A 21,353-nucleotide genomic window follows, 5' to 3' on the forward strand; every position below is an offset into this window, starting at 1 on the left:
AGCTCAGTTGAGAGCTCTACCTTAATTGTGGCCAACGGCACTAAAAATACACGCAAGCGCAAGATGTAATATGGTGCAAAAAATAAAACACTCATCAGCATTCTGTTCCAAAAATATATTGGCTTTTAAGATTGAGCATTCTGAAATTTATGAACTAACTTTATAAGCCCGTTTAAAAATACACACTGGTGTCCATCATGAACACTTGGAAATACAGTAGTCCCCCCTGATCCACAGTTTCACTTTTCATGGTTTCATATACTCATGGTCAACTGTGGCCCAAAAATATTACATGGAAAATTCTAGAAATAAACAATTTATAAGCTTTCAATTGAGCACTGATCTGAACAGCATGATGAAATCTTGCGCTGCCCTGCTCTGTCCCACCTGGGACGTTATTCATCCCTTTATGCAGCCTATCCATGCTGTATACGCTACCGGCTAGCCAAGATACAGTTATCGGATTGACTGTCGAAACATCGCAGTGCCTGTGTTCATTATTATACTTAATTATGGCCCCAAAGCCCAAGAGTAGTGATGTGGCAATTCTGATACCCTCTTACTGTGTCTAATTTTTAAATTAAACTTAATCATAGGTATGTAGGTATGTATAGGGAAAAAAGTATATAGAGAGGGTTCAGCACTACACGCTGTTTCAAGCATCCATTGGGGGTCTTGGGACATGTTCCCAGAAGGTAAGGGGGGACTACTACCCCAAAAATACCGCTCTTCTAAAAAGCTTCTGAATCTAGCTAGCTTTGGGGCACCTCCTTGCCAACCCACACACACACCACATACACACACACACAGAGCAGTGGTCTCCAGCTGAATAAGAACATATGCTTTGGAATGACTCAAGAATCATGTATTAAAACTCACGCTATTAATTAAAGTATAGTTACGTGATTTCTAATACAGTCCCCACCTCTAAGCCAGTGCCTAGCTTCGCAGGTTAATTTCACTGGTATCCCACCACCTCTTGCCTGGATGGCTGCAGTAACTTAACCCATCTCCCTGAAGCCGACTCTTGCCATCCTGCTGTCCACCACACCGTGATCAGAGGGCCTCTCTGTACCATGAGAACCAGACCCTTCACGTTCCTACTCAAAATCCTGCAAAGGCTTCCTGCTCATTGCAAATAGAGCAAAATCCAAAACCAAAGGCCCTGCCTACCTCTTCTCGGACCACTTCCCCCGTGCATCCGGAAGCTCTGGCTACTCCAACGTGCTTTCTGGACACCCACTGGACATCCATGGGCTAGTGCCGGCCTCAGGGACTAAAGTGCTGGTTCCCAGCCATTGCCCACCCAGGTTCAGATTTCTTCAGAGCACTTCCCACCATCTGAAAAATGTCTTGCCCATGAACTTACTTATCCTCTGTCTCCCTGCACAGAATGTTAGCTTCCCAAGGGCAGGGACCTTATCTATCTTGCTCAGTCATGCCACAAGGCTTAGAACTACATGTTTTACAATGAACGAATGAATGAATGTGCCAAGCACTTCTGTGCCCCAGGCAGTCTCAGTTTAAAGGTCACAGTGGGACAAAGAGATCCAAAATAAGAAGTGAACTGAATCAATGCTGACTTGAGAAAGCGCTCTGGCCCTCACACGGGAAATGCTCAGTATTGGTTCTGGATGGCACTGTCACGATGACACACATGCTGTCCCATCCAGGGGACGCTCAAGCACTGGAGGGTGGGTGGGAGTGCGTGACCTCCAGGCTGGCCACAGCACACGTCCACCTCCCCCAGCACCGAGTTCCAGACCCCGCTGGAACTAGGTCCTATCAGGAGCCTGCAGTGTGTTTTACAGAAGGTATAGCCAACCAACACATCACAGACTCCATTCTGAGCAAAAAATTGGATAGAGACATTAGGAAATCTGTCAGGCACCCCCACGGAGCCTGATTCTCTCAATGGGCAGAAACCAGCAAGATGTCTTTATAAAGAGGAGCGGGGAAGAAAAGAGACTCAAAAGCACCCCTGGGCCCATCTTCACCCCTAAATAACAACAACAAATATGAAATGAACACCCACTCTGCTCCCGGCACTAACACTACATGCTCTGCGTGACCCCACGATAAACCCAGCAGGTTGGCATGAATAACCCCCACTTTATACGTAAGGGAAGTGATGCTGAGAGGTCAAGTGCCTTATTTGCACAGCTCGTGAGGCAGGGAGCCTTGACTTGAACCTACATCTGCCTGGTCCCAAAGCCTAGACTTGCAACATTCCGTCCCCCAAATCAAAGAATGCTTGTATCAGCTCTAAAGTTAAAAGCTGGAAAAGTTGGCCATCGACGGCCACACGCATGGTAAGTGAACTTAAGAAGTAACCCAAGCGGGCTTCCCTGGTGATGCAGCGGTTAAGAATCTGCCTGCCAATTCAGGGGACACGAGTTTGAGCCCTGGTCCAGGAAGATCCCACATGCCGTGGAGCAACTAAGCCCGGGCGCCACAACTACTGGGCCTGCAATCTAGAACCCGCAAGCCACAACTACTGAGCCCATGTGCCACAACTACTGAAGCCTGCATTCCTAGAGCCCGTGCTCCACAACAAGAGAAGCCACCGCCTGCGCACTGCAACGAAGAGTAGCCCCCACTAGCCGCAACTTGAGAAAGCCCGCGTGCAGCAACGAAGACCCAACGCAGCCAATAAATAAATAAATGTTCCTTAAAAAAAAAAAAAGAAGTAACCCAAGCTTCTTGATCAGTTTCCTTGTCTGTAAAACAACGGGTTACCACTGGGATTAAATGAGAATGTTCATCAAGCCCTTAGAATAGTGTCTGGTACAGTGAGTTCTCAGTAAAGTCATCTCTTTCGCCTTTATTATTAGGCTAGTCCGTCGATCCTGCACAGTCTAGCAGAGTCAGGATTGTTAGAGGCAGGGCAGTGTAGTGGTCCAGGCTATGGGTCTAAGTCTCAGATCTGTTACTACCTGCAAAACCTCAGGCAAGTAACCTAACCTTGCTGAGCCTCAGAGTCCTCCTCTGTAGAATGAGGATAATACCAGCTACCTCATACAGTTATGGTGAGATTGTGACGACTTAATGAGACAACGCACGTGAAGGGGCATTCGGCACAGTGCTGGGCGCACAGGAAGTACTCAAGAGACGACAGCGTCCATGAGCAGCTGTATAAACTGTGCAGAAGAATTGGAATAATCCCTGGCCACTTCTAGTTCAATCTGACAAATGTTCACTGAAGGCCTGCCAGAGGCAAGGCTCCGCTGCATGCAAAGTGTGGAAGACACCATCCCCAACCTCGATGAGCGCTGAGCAGCTGGGCCAGACACAGGGCACAAGGAGAGGGGTGAGTGAGAAGGCAGGCTGGGGTCTTGGCACACCAGGCTTGAACACCCAGCTCAGGAATGGTCATTAATTCTGTGCACATCGTGATGCTACTGAAGGGCTGAGCAGGAAAATGACATCATCCAACATGTGCTTTGGGAGAATTCCACCCTCTGTAGAGAATGGATTAGACCGGGGAAAACGGGAGGCAGATGAATCAGTCAGGAGGCTACTGCAGTAGTCCAGAACTCAATGAGGGGTGGCGGTGGGGACAGAAACCCGGGCATACACGCAAGAGGCACAACTTCGAAAACTCGGCAACTGATGAGACGGTGGGGGAGATGAAAAATAGTTTAAGATGACTCCGTTTTCTTGCCTAGAAAGGTAGAGAAAGTGGTAGTTTCTTAAATGAAATGAGGAAAACTAAACTGGCACCAAGGGGCTTACTGAGTGAGCAAGTGAGTCTGTGCTGGGAACAGGGATGGAGAGACGCTAGTAGGACATTCTGGTGATGATGAGCAGGGCCCAATGGGAGGAAGGCCATGGGGGGGAGGAAGGCCATGGGGAAGTGAGAGTTACAGTCAATGGACTCAATGAGATCACCCCGAACAGGCTAAAAAAACAACTAAGGTGGAGCTTTAGGGGATGGTGCAACATCTCAAGGGCGGCCTGAAACAGACACGGAACAGGGAGAACAGCAGTCAGAGAGGAAGGAGGGAAAACCAAGTTTCCATAACGTGGAAGAGAAGAAAGGAGAAAGTTTCAAGACACTCGTGGCAACTAATGGTATCATGTGGTGGGGTGGCAACCACTAAACACAGTGGCTGGGTGGAATCCGTGGCTTCTGAGACAGTGATTTTCATAGAGTTGGAGAGGTTGGAAAAGAGGCATTGAGGGTAGGCTATTCTTTCAGGAAGTTCGTCAGAGAAAGGAAGGTGAGGAGGTCAGGAGACTCAAGACAAGTAAAACAGAGAGAACCGAGAGAAATTCACTTAGGGGAAGGGACACTTGCCAAACTGGCACCAAGATTGGGAACATACAGCACCAGTTAGTCAATTACTGTCTTCTTAAAGGATCCGAGGCAACCATGCGAATCAGCATGTGTAGACCAGTAAAAAAAGGCAGATCTTCTGGAGCCTAATCCTCAGGACTGGGCTGGTAGCGCTTGGATCGGATTTCCTAAAGGTACCTTTAAGACAAATGAGAAGGCGGCAGAATGGTCCTGCCAGGCCTGCGAGGCGAGCAAACACAGTCTAAATAGAGAACAGAATAAGGCAAGAAGAACAAGATGTGCTTGACTTAGAGAAGAAATTGAGCAAGAGGAGAAAACCCCACAAAATACACAGAGGCGAGTCTTAGGCACCTGGTCGGGATGACCGTGGAGTGGAAACAGCACGGGGCACTTTAGGGCAGTGTCCACGGGCAGGAGCTGGGGAAGGTTTTGTAACTGATTTGGGAGGTACAGACGATGCATACCTTTGGGAACCAGAGCAGATTCTGCTACTGTTCAAACAATCAAAACACAGGTGAGGCTGTTTGCCATAGGGATCTGTAGGCAGTGTGCACAATGACAGACAGCCTTGGGCTGGAGGTGGAAAGGAACAGAGTTTTTAAGGGAAGATCACCCCCCCACCCCCAAGTATTTCAGTGAAAAGTAAGAAGGACTGATGGGAGAGTTCAGGCCATCTTCCGCTGGAATAAGTCCTCCCGGCATGGACGGTGGGAAGCAGTGAAGTACAAAACATAGACATCAACAGACACGGGTCTCAGACTCGTCAACAAATTGAGAGCTGCGGCCATAAAAATGACTTGAATCGATCCACCCAGTGCTTACTGAGTGGCTTGTCTATGATAGGCCTGAAGGGATAGTGGAAGACAAGGTCAATGCAGTCCCCTGTCCTCGCCAAGCTTACACTCAAGCAAATGAAAACTCTGGGGAGAGAATGTGTATGCGTGTGTTCATGTACACACACACACAAAGTGAGAGCCTCTAAATGAAAAGAGGAAGAAGGCAGAAACATCCAAGAGCTACACAGTCCACCTACTCAATAAACCTGCAGAGGCTGAAAACAAGCCCAGCCTTTCCACCGCCGTCAGCTCTCATCCCACCCTGCCCCACCCCACTGCTCAGTCACTGCCCATGATGGGCTTCTGCTTCTGAAAAGCACGTGAACCTAGGGACCCCACATAAATGTGCCCATTTCTCTTGCCTGTGGCATTTATTTGGCAGCCTAGCACAGTGGCTAAGAGACCCTGGAGCCAACTTGCCTGGGTTCAAGTCCTGGCTGAGCCGCCGGGAGCCATGTGACCTTGGGCAAGTTGCTTAGGCTCTCTCTGCGCCTCCGTTTCCTCACTGGTAAAATGGGAATGACGACGGTACCTTCCTTGGGGGCAGTTGTGCAGTTTAAGTGAGTTAACCTGTGTAAAGTGATTGGCTCAGAGCCTGGTACAGAGTCAGTACCCTGCAAGGATAAGCTGCTCTTATCTCCCTGCCCACCTGAAATTCTATGTGCCTCTCCACTGTCTTCTAAGAAGTTGAGGCAAATATTCTACCTTCCATTAGTCCACTTATAAACTCAGTTCCAACACCTGTGTTTTCTGAGGGTCTATAATATCCTGTGCTCCAGGAAAACCAGGGTGAATAAGACCCAGCCCTGCCTTTGAGATCACAGCCGACGTGGGGAAACAGACAGATATTCCAACAAAGGTGATCACTGTACTTTGGCAAGAACTGGGAATTGGCATTACCCATTAAGTGCCCCCATGTCAGATTTTTTGCCTTCCCCTCCCACCTTTCCTAAAGCACTTAGACATCCAATGTTTACACGATATTCTGCAGTCAGGGTGTTTGCTTTGTGTCCCATGAAGTATTTCACACATATGCTTGTTTAACTGGATGGGAAGGAACCCATTCTGGGACTGGGCCTTCAAATTCTGGCCCCCAGTCCACTCCACCCAACAACCACCTTTAAGCTACAGGGATCTGGAGGCTGCACATGAACTTGTGGTGGATCAGGATGTTCAAGCATCACTAGCGGAAAGTTCTCAGGGCCTGGGGAGCTGGGTTTCTGGTCTGGCATGACTTTGGGCTATTTAATTATTGCTGAGTTCTTTCCATATCTTCTTCACATATATAGAGACTAGTGCATGCATGCATATAGAGACTAGTGTAGTGGTAATAACAAAAATAATAACAGTGGACATTCCGTGTGACTTTTCCATGTGCCAGGGACTAGAACAAGTGCTTTACATATTTCACATAATCCTCAAAACAGCCCTAAGAGGCAAGTATCATTATTACTTCACCTTGCAGTTGAGGAAACTGACATATGCAAAGAGGCCTCAGTAGAGCAAGGAAGAGGCACCCGAAACTGGTTCTCTGAAAATCTGGAAAGGCATTGGTGGAAGCCATTTTTCACTCTTCCACAGTCACAGTGTTTGGATGGCTGGTTCCAAGAATAAATTTTCAGATCCACCCAAAAGGAAAGGAAAAAGCCCTGAGTCAAAAAAGAAAGCCCCCAACAGGGGGGCTAAATATAGCCTATTCAGACACTGTCATCCCACAGATTCCAGTCTCATCGAAATCCCATTGGTCCTCTAAGATTGCCAGCGTCTCCAAAAGCATAAAACCAGCATGCGTAAAAACTAACACAAAATATAAAACCAAATGGCTTTTTCCTTCTAGAGTTTATACTGAAGGTTTGCAGAGATGCACTGCTTCTAGGAAGAAGGAGAGGGACCTAAAAAAAAATGTACCCCACGCTGAAAGAGGAGGGAGGAGGGCTAGGATCCATTATATTTTTAAACTTTTAACACACTGATTTCTGTTACTATCCCACCAGTGTAAAATTCAAGCCAACAGAGGCTCAGAGCAACACCCAGGCATTCAGAGCTTAGGGATTTAGTTTGGGTCATTGTTGGTTAAAAAGAAAGAGGCACCAGATTTGCACTAACTTTGCCCTCATCCCCACCCCAAAGACGACCAAAACTAGTTCTGTAGGATCTCTCCCGTGCCCTCCAACTCAAGCTGCAAGGAATTCCCACTACACCTCAGACACAGAATGCTGAGATCAAGATTCCTGTGAAACCTAAAATGACGCACTCAATGGCTGGCTTAAAAATAGTCTGGGGTCCCAAAAAAGAATCCTAAAAAGTGATGAGCAAATGCAACAATTAAAATCATTCTCACTGCCAGTCTCTGTGAAAACTCCTCTTTCATTCAGCTCCACCTCTGAACATTTAATTCTTTTCACTGGTAACAGATCTGGGGTCAGTTTTTTCCAACGCAGTAGAGCAGCATCTGCAATTTCCTTGGTGGTGTAAAGAGTGAGTAACAGTACAGGTAATCAATGTGTGTAAATAAAAACCTGTGATGCTGAAACAGGGAGGGGAGAAGTAGAAACTCAGAAATACCAGGTCCCTGGTGGCAATGGTGGCGTCCCAGAAAATTCCCCCCCAACCTCCAAATGAATTTTGTTAACTATATGTTTACAAAACTGCAGGGGCTTCTAAGTAATTTCATCACTGCATCTTTTCTATTGAATTTCTAAACAATGATGATCCAATACGTCCAGGGTCACCTACATCCAACAGGTGGGGTGAATTTCCAAAATGATGTTGGAGGTTTCACCCATAGGGCTGTCCCTGGCAGAATAAACAAATCCAACAGCAAGATCACATTGTAAGATATAAGATGAAGGGAGATCATTCTGATTCCAACCCCAAATTGCCACGGAAAGGGCAATTAAAGCTCTCCCACCCAAAGACAGGAATACTTCAATTCCATCTTCCTCATAAAAAATACACGGTTTTGTTTGCATGGACTTGTTTTTCTTTTTTATGAGAATCTTAAGCATTCTGTCGGGGCATGAACAGAAGCTCATTTTATGCTCTAGAGATATATTTTGAACTACCAAAGGTAAAACAGCATATCTTCAAATACAGTGAGCAATATAAACACAATCTAGGGGGAAAGGATCATGAGTAAATTAAAACAACAAATATTTATCGAGTGCCTGGGCCTTAATACTGAGAGGCCCCTATCGGAGAGCTCCCTGAGCTTTCTGTGAGAAGCAGAAAGATGCAATTACAGTCTTCCTGAAAAATAAGCAATTAATCACACACTGCTTCCGATTAATTGCAATGCCTGAGAGCCCTCACATCATTCTGCCTTGCCCCTGAAATCTTATTCCCTCACGTCCTTCCTGGTTTTTCAGATCATTGATTAGCACCCCAAGCAAGCTTTCATTCTGAGCCAGCTCGCCCACTGCTAACCAGAACTAGAACTCTCCACGCACCTCCGTCCAGTCCGACAGGTGACCTTCACCGTGCTGTGTGTGTCAAGGTTAAGCTGCCCACTAACCATACATCCTTTAATATTGGGCCTCCAATTCTGCCCTGCTCTTCGATGCTGGTACAAAACCTCCCAGCCCTGCTGGGCCATTTCAAATCCATCTGATGGCACATTCAACAGCTAGTGAGCTTTCTGCCTCTCCTCCCATTATCTAGATTGCTTTGGGGATGCAGAGCAAATTAGCCCAAAAGGTACAGCCAACACCACCAAAATCCAACCCCCAATTTTAATCCCAGCCACCAGGGAGAGAGGAAAGAAGGGTCCCCTCGGTCTCTTGCAACACAAACAGCTCTCTCAAATTCTATCGCAGCCCACAACGCTACCTCCCATCAAGTGCCCAGTTCCCCCCAGTTGTCTGAAATCTTTCCAGGAACATTACTGTCAAAATAGCATCCATGGGGAGACACTATCCAAGAATCTACATGACATCCCCTCAATTCAATATCTGAGCTACGAGCACAACAAATCAGGACTAAATGCTGCCAAGGGAAGATCAAATTCTGCTTGTTTTCTAAGTGGGCAGCGACCGATCACCCAACATTACCCCGAGAGGCTCCAAGTGAGGGAGCTGTGGCATCAGGGGAGTAACACAGCCAGTCCAAGACCTTCCCAGGGAACTTGAACCTCTGAACGCAGAATGTCATCGGATCAGGAAAACGAAGCAAGACACTGAGCTCTGACATCCACAGAGGCTACTGCATTTTAGAGAAATTCCAGGAGGCTGGAAGCCAGGGACCTCCCCCTGCCCAACCCCATCCCCAAGTACCAAGTGCCATACTAATGCGTTTTTCTTTAGCTTTTTCAAGAATGGAGAAAGACTGATCATGTCAAGAGGTTTACAGTAATATTTATACTTCCATTTTCTAGTCTCCCGGTTTGTTTTTCCCCTTGTGAAGCCCAGTTTCTGTGAATCAATGACTCGGCTACATCATACTCCCTCCTGGTGGCTCACAGTAACGGGGCTCTCTCTGGCTGCCAGTGCTTTGCCGGCTCAGAGGTTCAGCTGCCGGATTCCCCAGTCTTGCAGCAGACTTTGAGCTGAGCCAAGTACCATCTCTCTGTTAGAGCTCTGGTACAGCCACTTGCAGCTCAGGTAACCCCATCGGGAAGCCTTTAGCTCGTGAGAAACGGATTTTAGGATTCTTTCAATACTGCCAAGGGAGCAACCTCCATCCACCCACCTGAGAGATAGAGGGCTACACAGATGGAAAAATAGATAGACAGCTCATCTTAACCCTGCACGTTCCTCCCTTCACCGAGGCTCTGCACTGCTAGGTATCTCCCACTATCTCTTCCCCTCTAAAGAAGACCAAAGACTGAAAAACTAACCCAAAGTACTCGATTGACAATTATGATGCTATGGACAGGAAGAGGTACCTTGAACACAGCAAAATGAGAATATGAACAGTCTACCCCTCCCAAAGCCCAACCAGGTCAACTGCCTTCCAAACGCAAGCTGGTTAACAGCTTTCCTCCACTGCACTCCCCCCAGGCTGCCACTGCCACCGCCGCCACCTTTGGGCTCTATGCCTTGCATCAATGCAGGTCCCTTAGAAAAGTCAAAATTTCACTTACTCAGATCTACCAAGAATTCCCAGTGCCTTGCTATACGAAAACCCCACAAACGGCAGTTCTTCTCCTGAGAAACCTGAGGGGTTCAGCTGGCACGGAGAGGATGAAACCCACGAATTCTTCTCTGGTTCATCAAAATTGGAGGTGTCATCATCAGACTTGAGGGTGGGAACGAAGGGGGGAGGAGCTGGTTAAAGAAAAACAAGAAGGGGTGGGGGGGGGGAGAAAAATTCAGACGGATTCAACACTGTTGCGGAGAAGAAAATCGTCTCACTCCTTCAGCGTTCCCGATGGCACTGCAGCGCCTGCTTTCAATCTAGCTCACACACAGGCAGACCCAGCCTCTGCTCGGCTCTTACAGCAACAAGAGATTAACCCCTTCCCTGCCAACATGGCCACCAACCCGCAGACGGGCTGCCTTCCCTGCTGGGGTAAACTGAAGGGTAAACTCAAACAGGTCACTTGGTAGAACAAAAAGCACTTGGGGAACTCGTTTGAGCAAGCCACTCGTTCCTGATATTTCCAGAATGATGCTACAGAGCATCAGATGGCTGGTGCTGGTGTACCAGATGACCTAAACCTTTTTATTTCCTCTTGCAGACAGGTCCAAATTATTAATATTTAGTGCTAATCACTGGGATAAGATGGAATTTCTACATTTCGTGGATTAACTGGAGTGTGAGAAAAGAACAGGAGAGAGAGTTTGGGAGGCATGTAACTCACGTTAGGATAGCTCTGCAGTCCAGCCCATTCATATCCGGATGAGTATACTCGGAGCACTTATGTACCACTTTTTTTACTTTTTTTTTTTAGTTCATTATCCCTCCTCCCCAGCTCGATCATGCCCCTGAATCCGCCGCAGTTTAATCAGCATAACGAAATGCCAGCCAGATAAAGTTCTTCCCGCTGATGTACGGCACCCCTGTGCACTGATGGTGTGGATGGATGGCTGCGTCCTACCTCATTAAGGCATGACTCCTGGCTAAGGACGTCTTACATCTTCTCCACTTCCTGCGGACCTACTAAGTTCTCTCGGTCAGGGAGTTGGACACTCGTTCATCGGTCACCAGGAAGCCGCCCACTGTGGTGGGCTCCCAGGGGTATAGCCAGCCAGAAGCGTTACCATGGCTGCGGGCTGAGGCGTCTGTGGTAGGTGGGCCGGGTAAGCTGGAGAGCCGGGCATCACATCCCCCGCAGTGCAGGCTTCACGCTCGCCACTCTGTGCGTGCGTGGTCTGGCGGCAACCCCGCCTGGCCACCTGCGTGGCAGGGGCCAGTGCTGATCTGAGTGACAGAGCAGCATGAGTCACGGCCAGAGCTCTGGAGAGCGCCCCCTAGGACAGTTGTCACAGCGCTTCCCAGCCCAGGCTTCTGTTTTAACTCCTTGCTTTCTGCACAAAAGCTGTGTGCCAGATAGGAGCAGCAGTCTATTTTCCGCTTATGGACTCCAAAGAATCTGGTTGTTTCCAAAGTTCCCCAATGACAACAACAACATCGGAAGCAGCAGGCAGCATCAGGAAGGAGACAAAGGTGAAGGGATGTGGAGCGGCAGGAGACGAAGCCAGAATGAGGAGGTCTGGCAGCTCCCGGGAAATGCGAAAAAGAACATTCTCAGAACTCAGGTGCGTTGAGATGTGGTAGGAGACTGAAAAACGTAAAATGTACGCTTCCCGAAAATTATGTAACACCTCGAAGCTCTCAAGAGAATTTAAATCTTCCCTGTTAGTGTCAGAATCTACTTGCTTAACATGTTAAAAATTAGTTGATGGAAAGAAAAATTACATTGAATGCTTCAGCCCACCTCCCATGCGTACTTTCCATCAACATGGGCTCAAATCCAATCGGATTTCAATTACCCAATATCTTTTTTTAAAGCAAAAAAAAAAAGAAAAAAAAACACCTTTTAATGGAAATTATACTTCATGAGGATAAAAAAGAGAAGTTTCCCATCCCAAAATAAGGAAACTCAGGTAAAGACTGAGGAAATGTATGGAAAGAGATTTGCAGATGATATTAATATGGAAGCATCATGGCTGGTGGCACATACTTTGACTAAGTGGGTTCAAACCACAGCTCCACCACTTACCAGCACTGTGACCTTGGGAAAGTGCCTTAACCTCTCTGAGCCTCAGTTTCAACATATAGATAATTTCCTCAAAGGGCTGCTGGGAGGTTTAAATGAAAGAAATCTATATAAACTGCTTCCTGGTACAGCTCTTAGCATACAGTAAACACTCCATAAAGACTACTTGCTATTAGGGCAGGAATAAAGAGGCAGACGTAGAGAATGGACTTGAGGACTTGGGGTGGGAGGGAGAAGCTGGGGCAAAGCGAGAGCAGCATAGACATATTTACACTACGGAATGTAAAACAGTTGGCTGATGGGAAGCAGCAGCATAGCAAAGGGAGACTGACTCCGTGATTTGCGATGACCTAGAAGGGTGGGATAGGCAGAATGGGAAGGAGGCCCAAGAGGGAAGGGATTTGCTTTGTTGTGCAACAGAAACTAACACAGTATTGTGAAGCAATTATACTCCAATAAAGATCGATGAAAAAAAAAAAAAGACTACCTGCTGCTGTTATTGCCCACATGACAGATGTTTATGACAGATCCTGCAGTCAGAAGGCTAGTGAGGCACAGCAGAGTCTGTGTTGAGTATTCTTTCCTGCACAAGACACAGACACTCACGTGGATGTTTGTGTTAATCGTACCATTTCATTCTTAGCAGAAGTTTAATTCCCTTTCCACTATATACTAATTTATCTTTGGGAGACTGAAATAGAATTCCATTTCTGAGTGAGGAGTATGATTAATATAGGGGCAGGAGCCACCCTCTGTGAAATAACTATGACTGAGAAATTCCGTACTATAAATAAGATCCCTCTTTAAAACTCCATCACACTCAAGGCTAGCCCATGTAGTCGAGATAAGATAAAGGGCCAGGTAATCTTCAATAAGAGGGAGAAGTCAACATGAAATGCCCCAGCTGGTAATAAGCGAGATACTCACAGGACAGATGAAAAGCTAAGAATGTCAGAGCCTCTAGACAGGTAGTCAGTTGGGTACAATGGGAAACTCTGAAAAGAGGGGCTTCTAGGGGCCACATTTCGGCAGGGAAAAGAGCCACGGCCTCAAGCCAAAGAGATGTGGGGGAAGTGGAAATCCTCAACCTAAGAGAAAGTGATGGATGCTCACCCTTGTCCAGAGCCCTTTAGAAGAGAAACAGGGCAGCTATTAAAACTGTAGCCCCACGTAGGGTGTCTGCGTTTACAGTATGCTACATGGTGAGGGAACTATAAGCCAAGAAATTATCAGCAATATTGGTCCAGGATCCCTTAGGGCACTGGCAGATGTAAGTGGAGAAAAATCTGTAGGACCACGTTCACAACACAGGGCACACAAGACTCCTTCTCTCCCTCCCTCCTTCCCTCTCTCACTCCAACACACACACACACACACACACACACACACACACACACACACTCCCAACTAGAAATGAGTTCACAATAAAAAGTAAAAACCAACAGCTACACATAACAAGAAAAAAGAAACCACCCAAACTACCACGAAGGAGCATCAGCAGATACAAAAGTGGGAGAATTAGCCCCCAAAAAACTGCAGATAAGAGAACAACCTAAAATGGACCATAAAATAAATTTTCATTCATGATCAAGGTAAATGAGTAGAAATTCTAATAAAAGAACAAGATACTCTGGAGAAAAGACAAAGCACATTTGAAAGGAACCAAATGGAACTTTTAAAAATGAAAAACATGATTGCTGAATTTAAAGTTTAAAACTCACTGGGTGCATTAAACAGACTAGACACAGCTAAAGAGAAAGCTGATGAACTAGCGGATAGATCTGAGGAAATCACATAGAACCATGCTTCACAAGCTGTGATCTGTAGACTTGCAGCATCAACAGCACCACCAGGGAGTTGGTTAGAAATACAGAATGGCAGGCCCTACACCATGCCCACTGAATCGGCACCTACATTCTAAAAAGATCCCCAGGTGATTTGTGAGCACACTGCAGTTGGAGAAGTGCTGATACAGAATGCAATACACAGAGACAAAGAGACAGGAGACAGAGAATGAGAAGGTTCAATGTACCTCTAACAGGAGCACTGGAAAGAGAATAGAGAACTAGCTCAAAATCTGGATGCCACATTTTAAAGGATTATATAATCTAAAGATTATCAAGTATGTGACCTCATCTATCTTGGGGGATTAATTCTCCTCTTTCTTGTACCTTATGGAAAAAGTCCCTTTTTTGATCCTCATAAAACATGACTTTTTCTTGTTTTTTGCTTAAAAAAGATATTAGTAGGTCACTGAAATAACTGGATTTGCATCTACATTGATGGAGGTATTCAATGCACCTAAGAACATAGCATAGTGCCAGGCACATAGCAGGTGCATAATAAATACATGCTGAATAGATAACAAACCCAAAACAATTAAGAAAATGGGAAAAGGAACATACATATCGATAATTACCTTAAATGTAAATGGATTAAATGCTCCACCAAAAGACACAGACTGGCTGAATGGATACAAGAACAAGACCCATATATATGCTGTCTATAAGAAACCCACTTCAGACCTCAGGACACAAACAGACTGAAAGTGAGGGGATGGAAAAAGATATTCCATGCAAATGGAAATAAAAAGAAAGCTGGAGTAGCAATTCTCAAATCAGACAAACTAGACTTTAAAATAAAGACTATTACAAGAGACAAAGAAGGACACTACATAATGATCAAGGGATCCATGCAAGAAGAAGATGTAACAACTGTAAATATTTATGCACTCAACATAGGAGCACCTCAATACATAAGGTAAATACTAACAGCCATAAAAGGGGAAATCGACAATAACACAATCATAGTAGGGGACTTTAACACCCCACTTTCACCAATGGACAGATCATCCAAAGTGAAAATAAATAAGGAAACACAAGCTTTAAATGATACATTAAACAAGATGGACTTAATTGATATTTATAGAACATTCCATTCAAAAACAACAGAACACACATTTTTCTCAAGTGCTCATGGAACAGTCCCCAGGATAGATCATATCTTGGGTCACAAATCAAGCCTGGGTAAATTTAAGAAAATTGAAATCGTAACAAGTATCTTTTCCAACCACAACGCTATAAGACTAGATATCAATTACAGGAAAAGATCTATAAAAAATACAAACATACAGAGGCTAAACAATACACTACTTAATAACCAAGTGATCACTGAAGAAATCAAAGAGGAAATCAAAAAATACCTAGAAACAAATGACAATGGAGACACGAGGACCCAAAACCTATGGGATGCAGCAAAAGCAGTTCTAAGAGGGAAGTTTATAGCAATATATTCCTACCTTAATAAACAGAAAACATCTCAAATAAACAATCTAACCTTGCACCTAAAGCAATTAGAGAAATAAGAACAAAAAAACCTCAAAGTTAGCAGAAGGAAAGAAATCATAAAGATCAGATCAGAAATAAAGGAAGGAAACGATAGTAAAGATCAATAAAACTAAAAGCTGGTTCTTTAAGATAAACAAAATTGATAAACCATTAGCCAGACTCATCAAGAAAAAAAGGGAGAAGACTCAAATCAATAGAATTAGAAATGAAAAAGGAGAAGTAACAACTGACACTGCAGAAATACAAAGGATCATGAGAGATTACTACAAGCAACTCTATGCCAATAAAATGGACAACCTGGAAGAAATGGACAAATTCTTAGAAATGCACAACCTGCCGAGACTAAACCAGGAAGAAATAGAAAATATGAACAGACCAACCACAAGCACTGAAATTGAAACTGTGGTTAAAAATCTTCCAACAAACAATAGCCCAGGACCAGATGGCTTCACAGGTGAATTCTATCAAACATTTAGAGAAGAGCTAACACCTATCCTTCTCAAACTCTTTCAAAATATAGCAGAGGGAGGAACACTCCCAAACTCATTCTACGAGGCCACCATCACCCTGATACCAAAACCAGACAAAGATGTCACAAAGAAAGAAAACTACAGGTCAATATCACTGATGAATATACGTGCAAAAATCCTCAACAAAATACTAGCAAACAGAATCCAACAGCACATGAAAAGGATCATACACCATGATCAAGTGGGGTTTAACCCAGGAATGCAAGGATTCTTCAATACATGCAAATCAATCAACGTGATACACCATATTAACAAACTGAAGGAGAAAAACCATATGATTGTCTCAACAGATGCAGAGAAAACTTTTAACAAAATTCAACACCCATTTATGATAAAAACCCTGCAGAAAGTAGGCATAGAGGGAACTTTCCTCAACATAATAAAGGCCATATATGACAAACCCACAGCCAACATTGTTCTCAATGGTGAAAAACTGAAACCATTTCCACTAAGATAAGGAACAAGACAAGGTTGCCCATTCTCACCACTATTATTCAACATAGCTTTGGAAGTTTTAACCACAGCAATCAGAGAAGAAAAAGAAATAAAAGGAATCCAAATCAGAAAAGAAGAAGTAAAGCTGTCACTGTTTGCAGATGACATGATGCTCTACATAGAGAATCCTAAAGATGATACCAGAAAACTACTAGAGCTAATCAATGAATTTGGTAAAGTAGCAGGATACAAAATTAATGCACAGAAATCTCTGGCATTCCTATACACTAAGGATGAAAAATCTGAAAGTGAAATCAAGAAAACACTCCCATTTACCACTGCAACAAAAAGAATAAAATATCTAGGAATAAACCTACCTAAGGAGACAAAAGACCTGTATGCAGAAAATTATAAGACACTGATGAAAGAAATTAAAGATGATGCAAACAGATGGAGAGATATACCATGTTCTTGGATTGGAAGAAGCAACATTGTGAAAATGACTGTACTACCCAAAGCAATCTACAGGTTCAATGCAATCCCTATCAAACTACCAATGGCATTATTCACAGAACTGGAACAAAAAATTTCACAATTTGTATGGAAACACAAAAGACCCCGAAGAGCCAAAGCAATCTTGAGAACAAAAAAAAGAGCTGGCGGAATCAGGCTCCCTGACTTCAGACTATACTACAAAGCTACAGTAATCAAGACAGTATGGTACTGGCACAAACACAGAAATACAGATCAATGGAACAGGATAGAAATCCCAGAGATAAACCCACGTACATATGGTGACCTTATCTTTGATAAAGGAGGCAAGAATATAGAGTGCAGAAAAGACAGTCTCTTCAATAAGTGGTGCTGGGAAAATTGGACAGGTACATGTAAAAATATGAAATTAGAACACTCCCTAACACCATACACAAAAATAAACTCAAAATGGATTAAAGACCTAAATGTAAGGCCAGACACTATCAAACTCTTAGAGGAAAACATAGGCAGAACACTCTATGACATAAATCACAGCAAGATCCTTTTTGACCCACCTCCTAGAGAAATGGAAATAAAAACAAAAATAAACAAATGGGACCTAATGAAACTTCAAAGCTTTTGCACAGCAAAGGAAACCATAAACAAGACCAAAAGACAACCCTCAGAACGGAAGAAAATATTTGCAAATGAAACAACAAAGGATTAATCTCCAAGATTTAAAGGCAGCTCATGCAGCTCAATAACAAAAAAACAAACAACCCAATCCAAAAATGGACAGAAGACCTAAATAGACATTTCTCCAAAGAAGATATACAGATTGCCAACAAACACATGAAAGAATGCTCAACATTATTAATCATTAGAGAAATGCAAATCAAAACTACAATGAGATATCATCTCACACCAGTCAGAATGGCCATAACCAAAAAATCTAGAAACAGTAAATGCTGGAGAGGGTGTGGAGAAAAGGCAACACTCTTGCACTTGTTGGTGGGAATGTAAATTGATACAGCCACTATGGAGAACAATATGGAGATTCCTTAAAAAACTACAAATAGAACTACCATATGACCCAGCAATCCCACTACTGGGCATATACCCTGAGAAAACCGTAATTCAAAGAGTCATGTACCAAAATGTTCATTGCAGTTCTATTTACAATAGCCAGGACATGGAAGCAACCTAAGTGTCCATCATCGGATGAATGAATAAAGAAGATGTGGCACATATATACAATGGAATATTACTCAGCCATAAAAAGAAACGAAATAGAGATATTTGTAGTGAGGTGGATGGACCTAGAGTCTGTCACACAGAGTGAAGTCAGTCAGAAAGAGAAAAACAAATACCGTATGCTAACACATATATATGGAATCTAAGGAAAAAAAATAAAAAGGTCATGAAGAAACTAGGGGCAAGACGGGAATAAAGACACAGACCTACTAGAGAATGGACTTGAGGATATGGGGGAGGGGGAAGGGTAAGCTGTGACAAAGTGAGAGAGTGGCATGGACATATATACACTACCAAGCGTAAAATAGATAGCTAGTGGGAAGCAGCCGCATAGCACAGGGATATCAGCTTGGTGGTTTGTGACCACCTAGAGGGGTGCGACAGGGAGGGTGGGAGGGAGGGAGACCTAAGGGGGGAGAGATATGGGAACACATGTATATGTATAACTGATTCATTTTGTTATAAAGCAGAAACTAACACACCATTGTAAAGCAATTATACTCCAATAAAGATGTTAAAAAAAAAAAAACTACAATGAGATATCATCTCACACTGGTCAGAATGGCCATCATCAAAAAATCTAGAAACAATAAATGCTGGAGAGGGTGTGGAGAAAAGGGAACACTCTTGCACTGTTAGTGGGAATGTAAATTGATACAGCCACTGTGGAGAACAGTATGCAGGTTCCTTAAAAAACTACGAATAGAACAACCGTGTGACCCAGCAATCCCACTACTGGGCATATACCCTGAGAAAACCATAATTCAAAAAGAGTCATGTACCACAAGGTTCATTGCAGTTCTATTTACAATAGCCAGGACATGGAAGCAACCTAAGTGTCCATCAACAGATGAATGGATAAAGAAGATGCGGCACATATATACAATGGAGTATTACTCAGCCATAAAAAGAAACGAAATTGAGTTATTTGTAGTGAGGTGGATGGACCTAGAGTCTGTCATACAGAGTGAAGTAAGTCAGAAAGAGAAAAACAAATACTGTATGCTAACACATATATATGGAATCTAATTTTTTAAAAAAAAGGTCATGAAGAACCTAAGGGCAAGATGGGAATAAACATGTAGACCTACTAGAGAATGGACTTGAGGCTATGGGGAGGGGGAAGGGTAAACTGGGACAAAGTGAGAGAGTGGCATGGACATATATACACTACTAAACGTAAAATAGATAGCTAATGGGACGCAGCCACATAGCACAGGGAGATCGGCTCGGTGCTTTGTGACCAGCTAGAAGAGTGGGATAGGGAGGGTGGGAGGGTGGGAGGGAGGGAGACGCAAGAGGGAAGAAATATGGGGATATATGTATATGTATAACTGATTCACTTTGTTATAAAGCAGAAACTAACACACCATTGTAAAGCAATTATACTCCAATAAAGATGTTAAAAAAAAAAGATATATAATTAAACAACTAGAAAATGGCTCTTGCAAAGAGTACACCTGGCATAATACAGGCCATGAAGAAGTTACTGGATGTTTGAGTTAAATGAAGAGGCTTTAGAAGTAGAGATTGTTCTGTCTGAAAAATATGTTAATGAGTGCCTATATTAATGTTTCCTGATAGAGTATAATGAAATCACCATCTCACCCCCACAACATGCTCACTACATTCAATAATGACAAATAAGAAGTCATACATTAAGATCTGTTCATTAGTAAAAGCCACTAAAAAAAAAAAAAAGGAAAAAACCTTTCCCTATATACATTTTAAATAAATCAGCCTATGCTTGAGGTCACATCAGGGCACATTTTCCTCAGTGACAGGGGCTATCCAAGTACATTCTGGAGGGTCCCCCTTGCCCCCCACTTATAAGATAGATGGCAGAACAAGGTTTTCAGAAACAAAGAGCTATTTTAAGCTCTGTAGTTAATCTCCCTCCTATAAATTCTCTCCTTTTTAAAATCCTGACATTCATTAGAAGCTTGGGGGGGTGGGTGCGAAATGTATTGTCTTCAAAACTATTCACAAAGGAAAAAAAAAAAAACAAGGAAAGGAGAGGCAAATGGATTCATCCTCTTGGCCTTACTTCTTTCTAACACGCTCCACTGAGCTCCATTTTTCCCATTCAAACTTTTAACTTCTCAGCATACCAAACATGAATATTAAAAACGCAAAAGATTTTTCTAATTTTGGTCTAGGGTTGATCATCTGCTTTCCCCGCGGTAACACAATCTCCATGAAGCGAAAGACGACGCTGTGTTCACCATTATACACCTAACACCTAGAACAGTACCCATCTGTCCTGATTCAAGGGTTCATATCTATATTGTGAAAGGAATGAATCAACAACAAGAACCGTAGATGTGGGATAATTTCTTAGACCTAATGGGATAGTTCATGCCATACATCACTTCAAGGAACTCAGAGTACCCAATTTAGTCATGAAGAATTGGCACATTAAAAACAAAAACAAAAACCTGAACCTAGATATAGCTCATAAAACTCCCATGATGTTCAATCATCACTATGGGTTATGGACACTGGTGCTGGGTTGTGTGTGGCAGAGTTAGAAGATGAATAACAGACAACATAGTGTCAGAAAAGACAAAGGCACATGAATAAATACCGTGTGATATCATGAATCAGGACAGTGCCTGGAACGCAGTGGGCACTCAATGATATTAAATCAAAAACATTTTCAAGTTCATTCTATCTACCATGGTGTTCCACACCTTAAAAAATAAATAAAAAGTACCCAATTGATTAATTAGATGCTACGTTCAAATCTAAAAGAAAGACTACCTAAATATTAGCTGTCTTCTAGTTCGTTAAAATCTGAGGCACCAATGTGATCGCACCTATCTACATGATGAAGACAGAACTGCAAAACAAGTGAAGAGGAAGCTGTTTGTGTCGTTTAGAGGTCAAGATGAGGCTGTAAAAAGTGGAGAGTGTGTAAACAGAATGATGGCCATCGTGTGTTGCCGATGGGGATACAGTGAGTTTTGCGTGTTCCTGTGTCATGGAGGTGATTGAATCTCGCGAGTTAGTTAAGTG

The 21,353-nt window shown here is 43.6% G+C and overlaps 1 protein-coding gene across 8 annotated transcripts in view; it reads right to left on the minus strand.

Moving 5' to 3' along the window:
• The window catches only part of CIT (citron rho-interacting serine/threonine kinase), a 169,994-nt gene that overhangs the window by 90,767 nt on the left and 57,874 nt on the right, over positions 1-21,353 (minus strand). For 7 of the 8 annotated variants that reach the window (XM_027124739.1, XM_027124738.1, XM_027124737.1 and 4 more), the window contains one exon: positions 10,217-10,400. The exons of the other annotated variant lie outside the window; for it this stretch is intronic. In XM_027124739.1, the coding sequence (XP_026980540.1) occupies positions 10,217-10,400 (184 nt within the window). The remainder of the gene's footprint in view (positions 1-10,216; positions 10,401-21,353) is intronic. 8 annotated transcript variants of the gene reach the window in all.

The sequence above is a fragment of the Aethalodelphis obliquidens genome, unplaced genomic scaffold, assembly GCF_003676395.1.
Source record: "Aethalodelphis obliquidens isolate GAN/ISIS:26980383/991018 unplaced genomic scaffold, ASM367639v1 scaffold28, whole genome shotgun sequence".
Taxonomy (NCBI): Eukaryota; Metazoa; Chordata; class Mammalia; order Artiodactyla; family Delphinidae; genus Aethalodelphis; species Aethalodelphis obliquidens.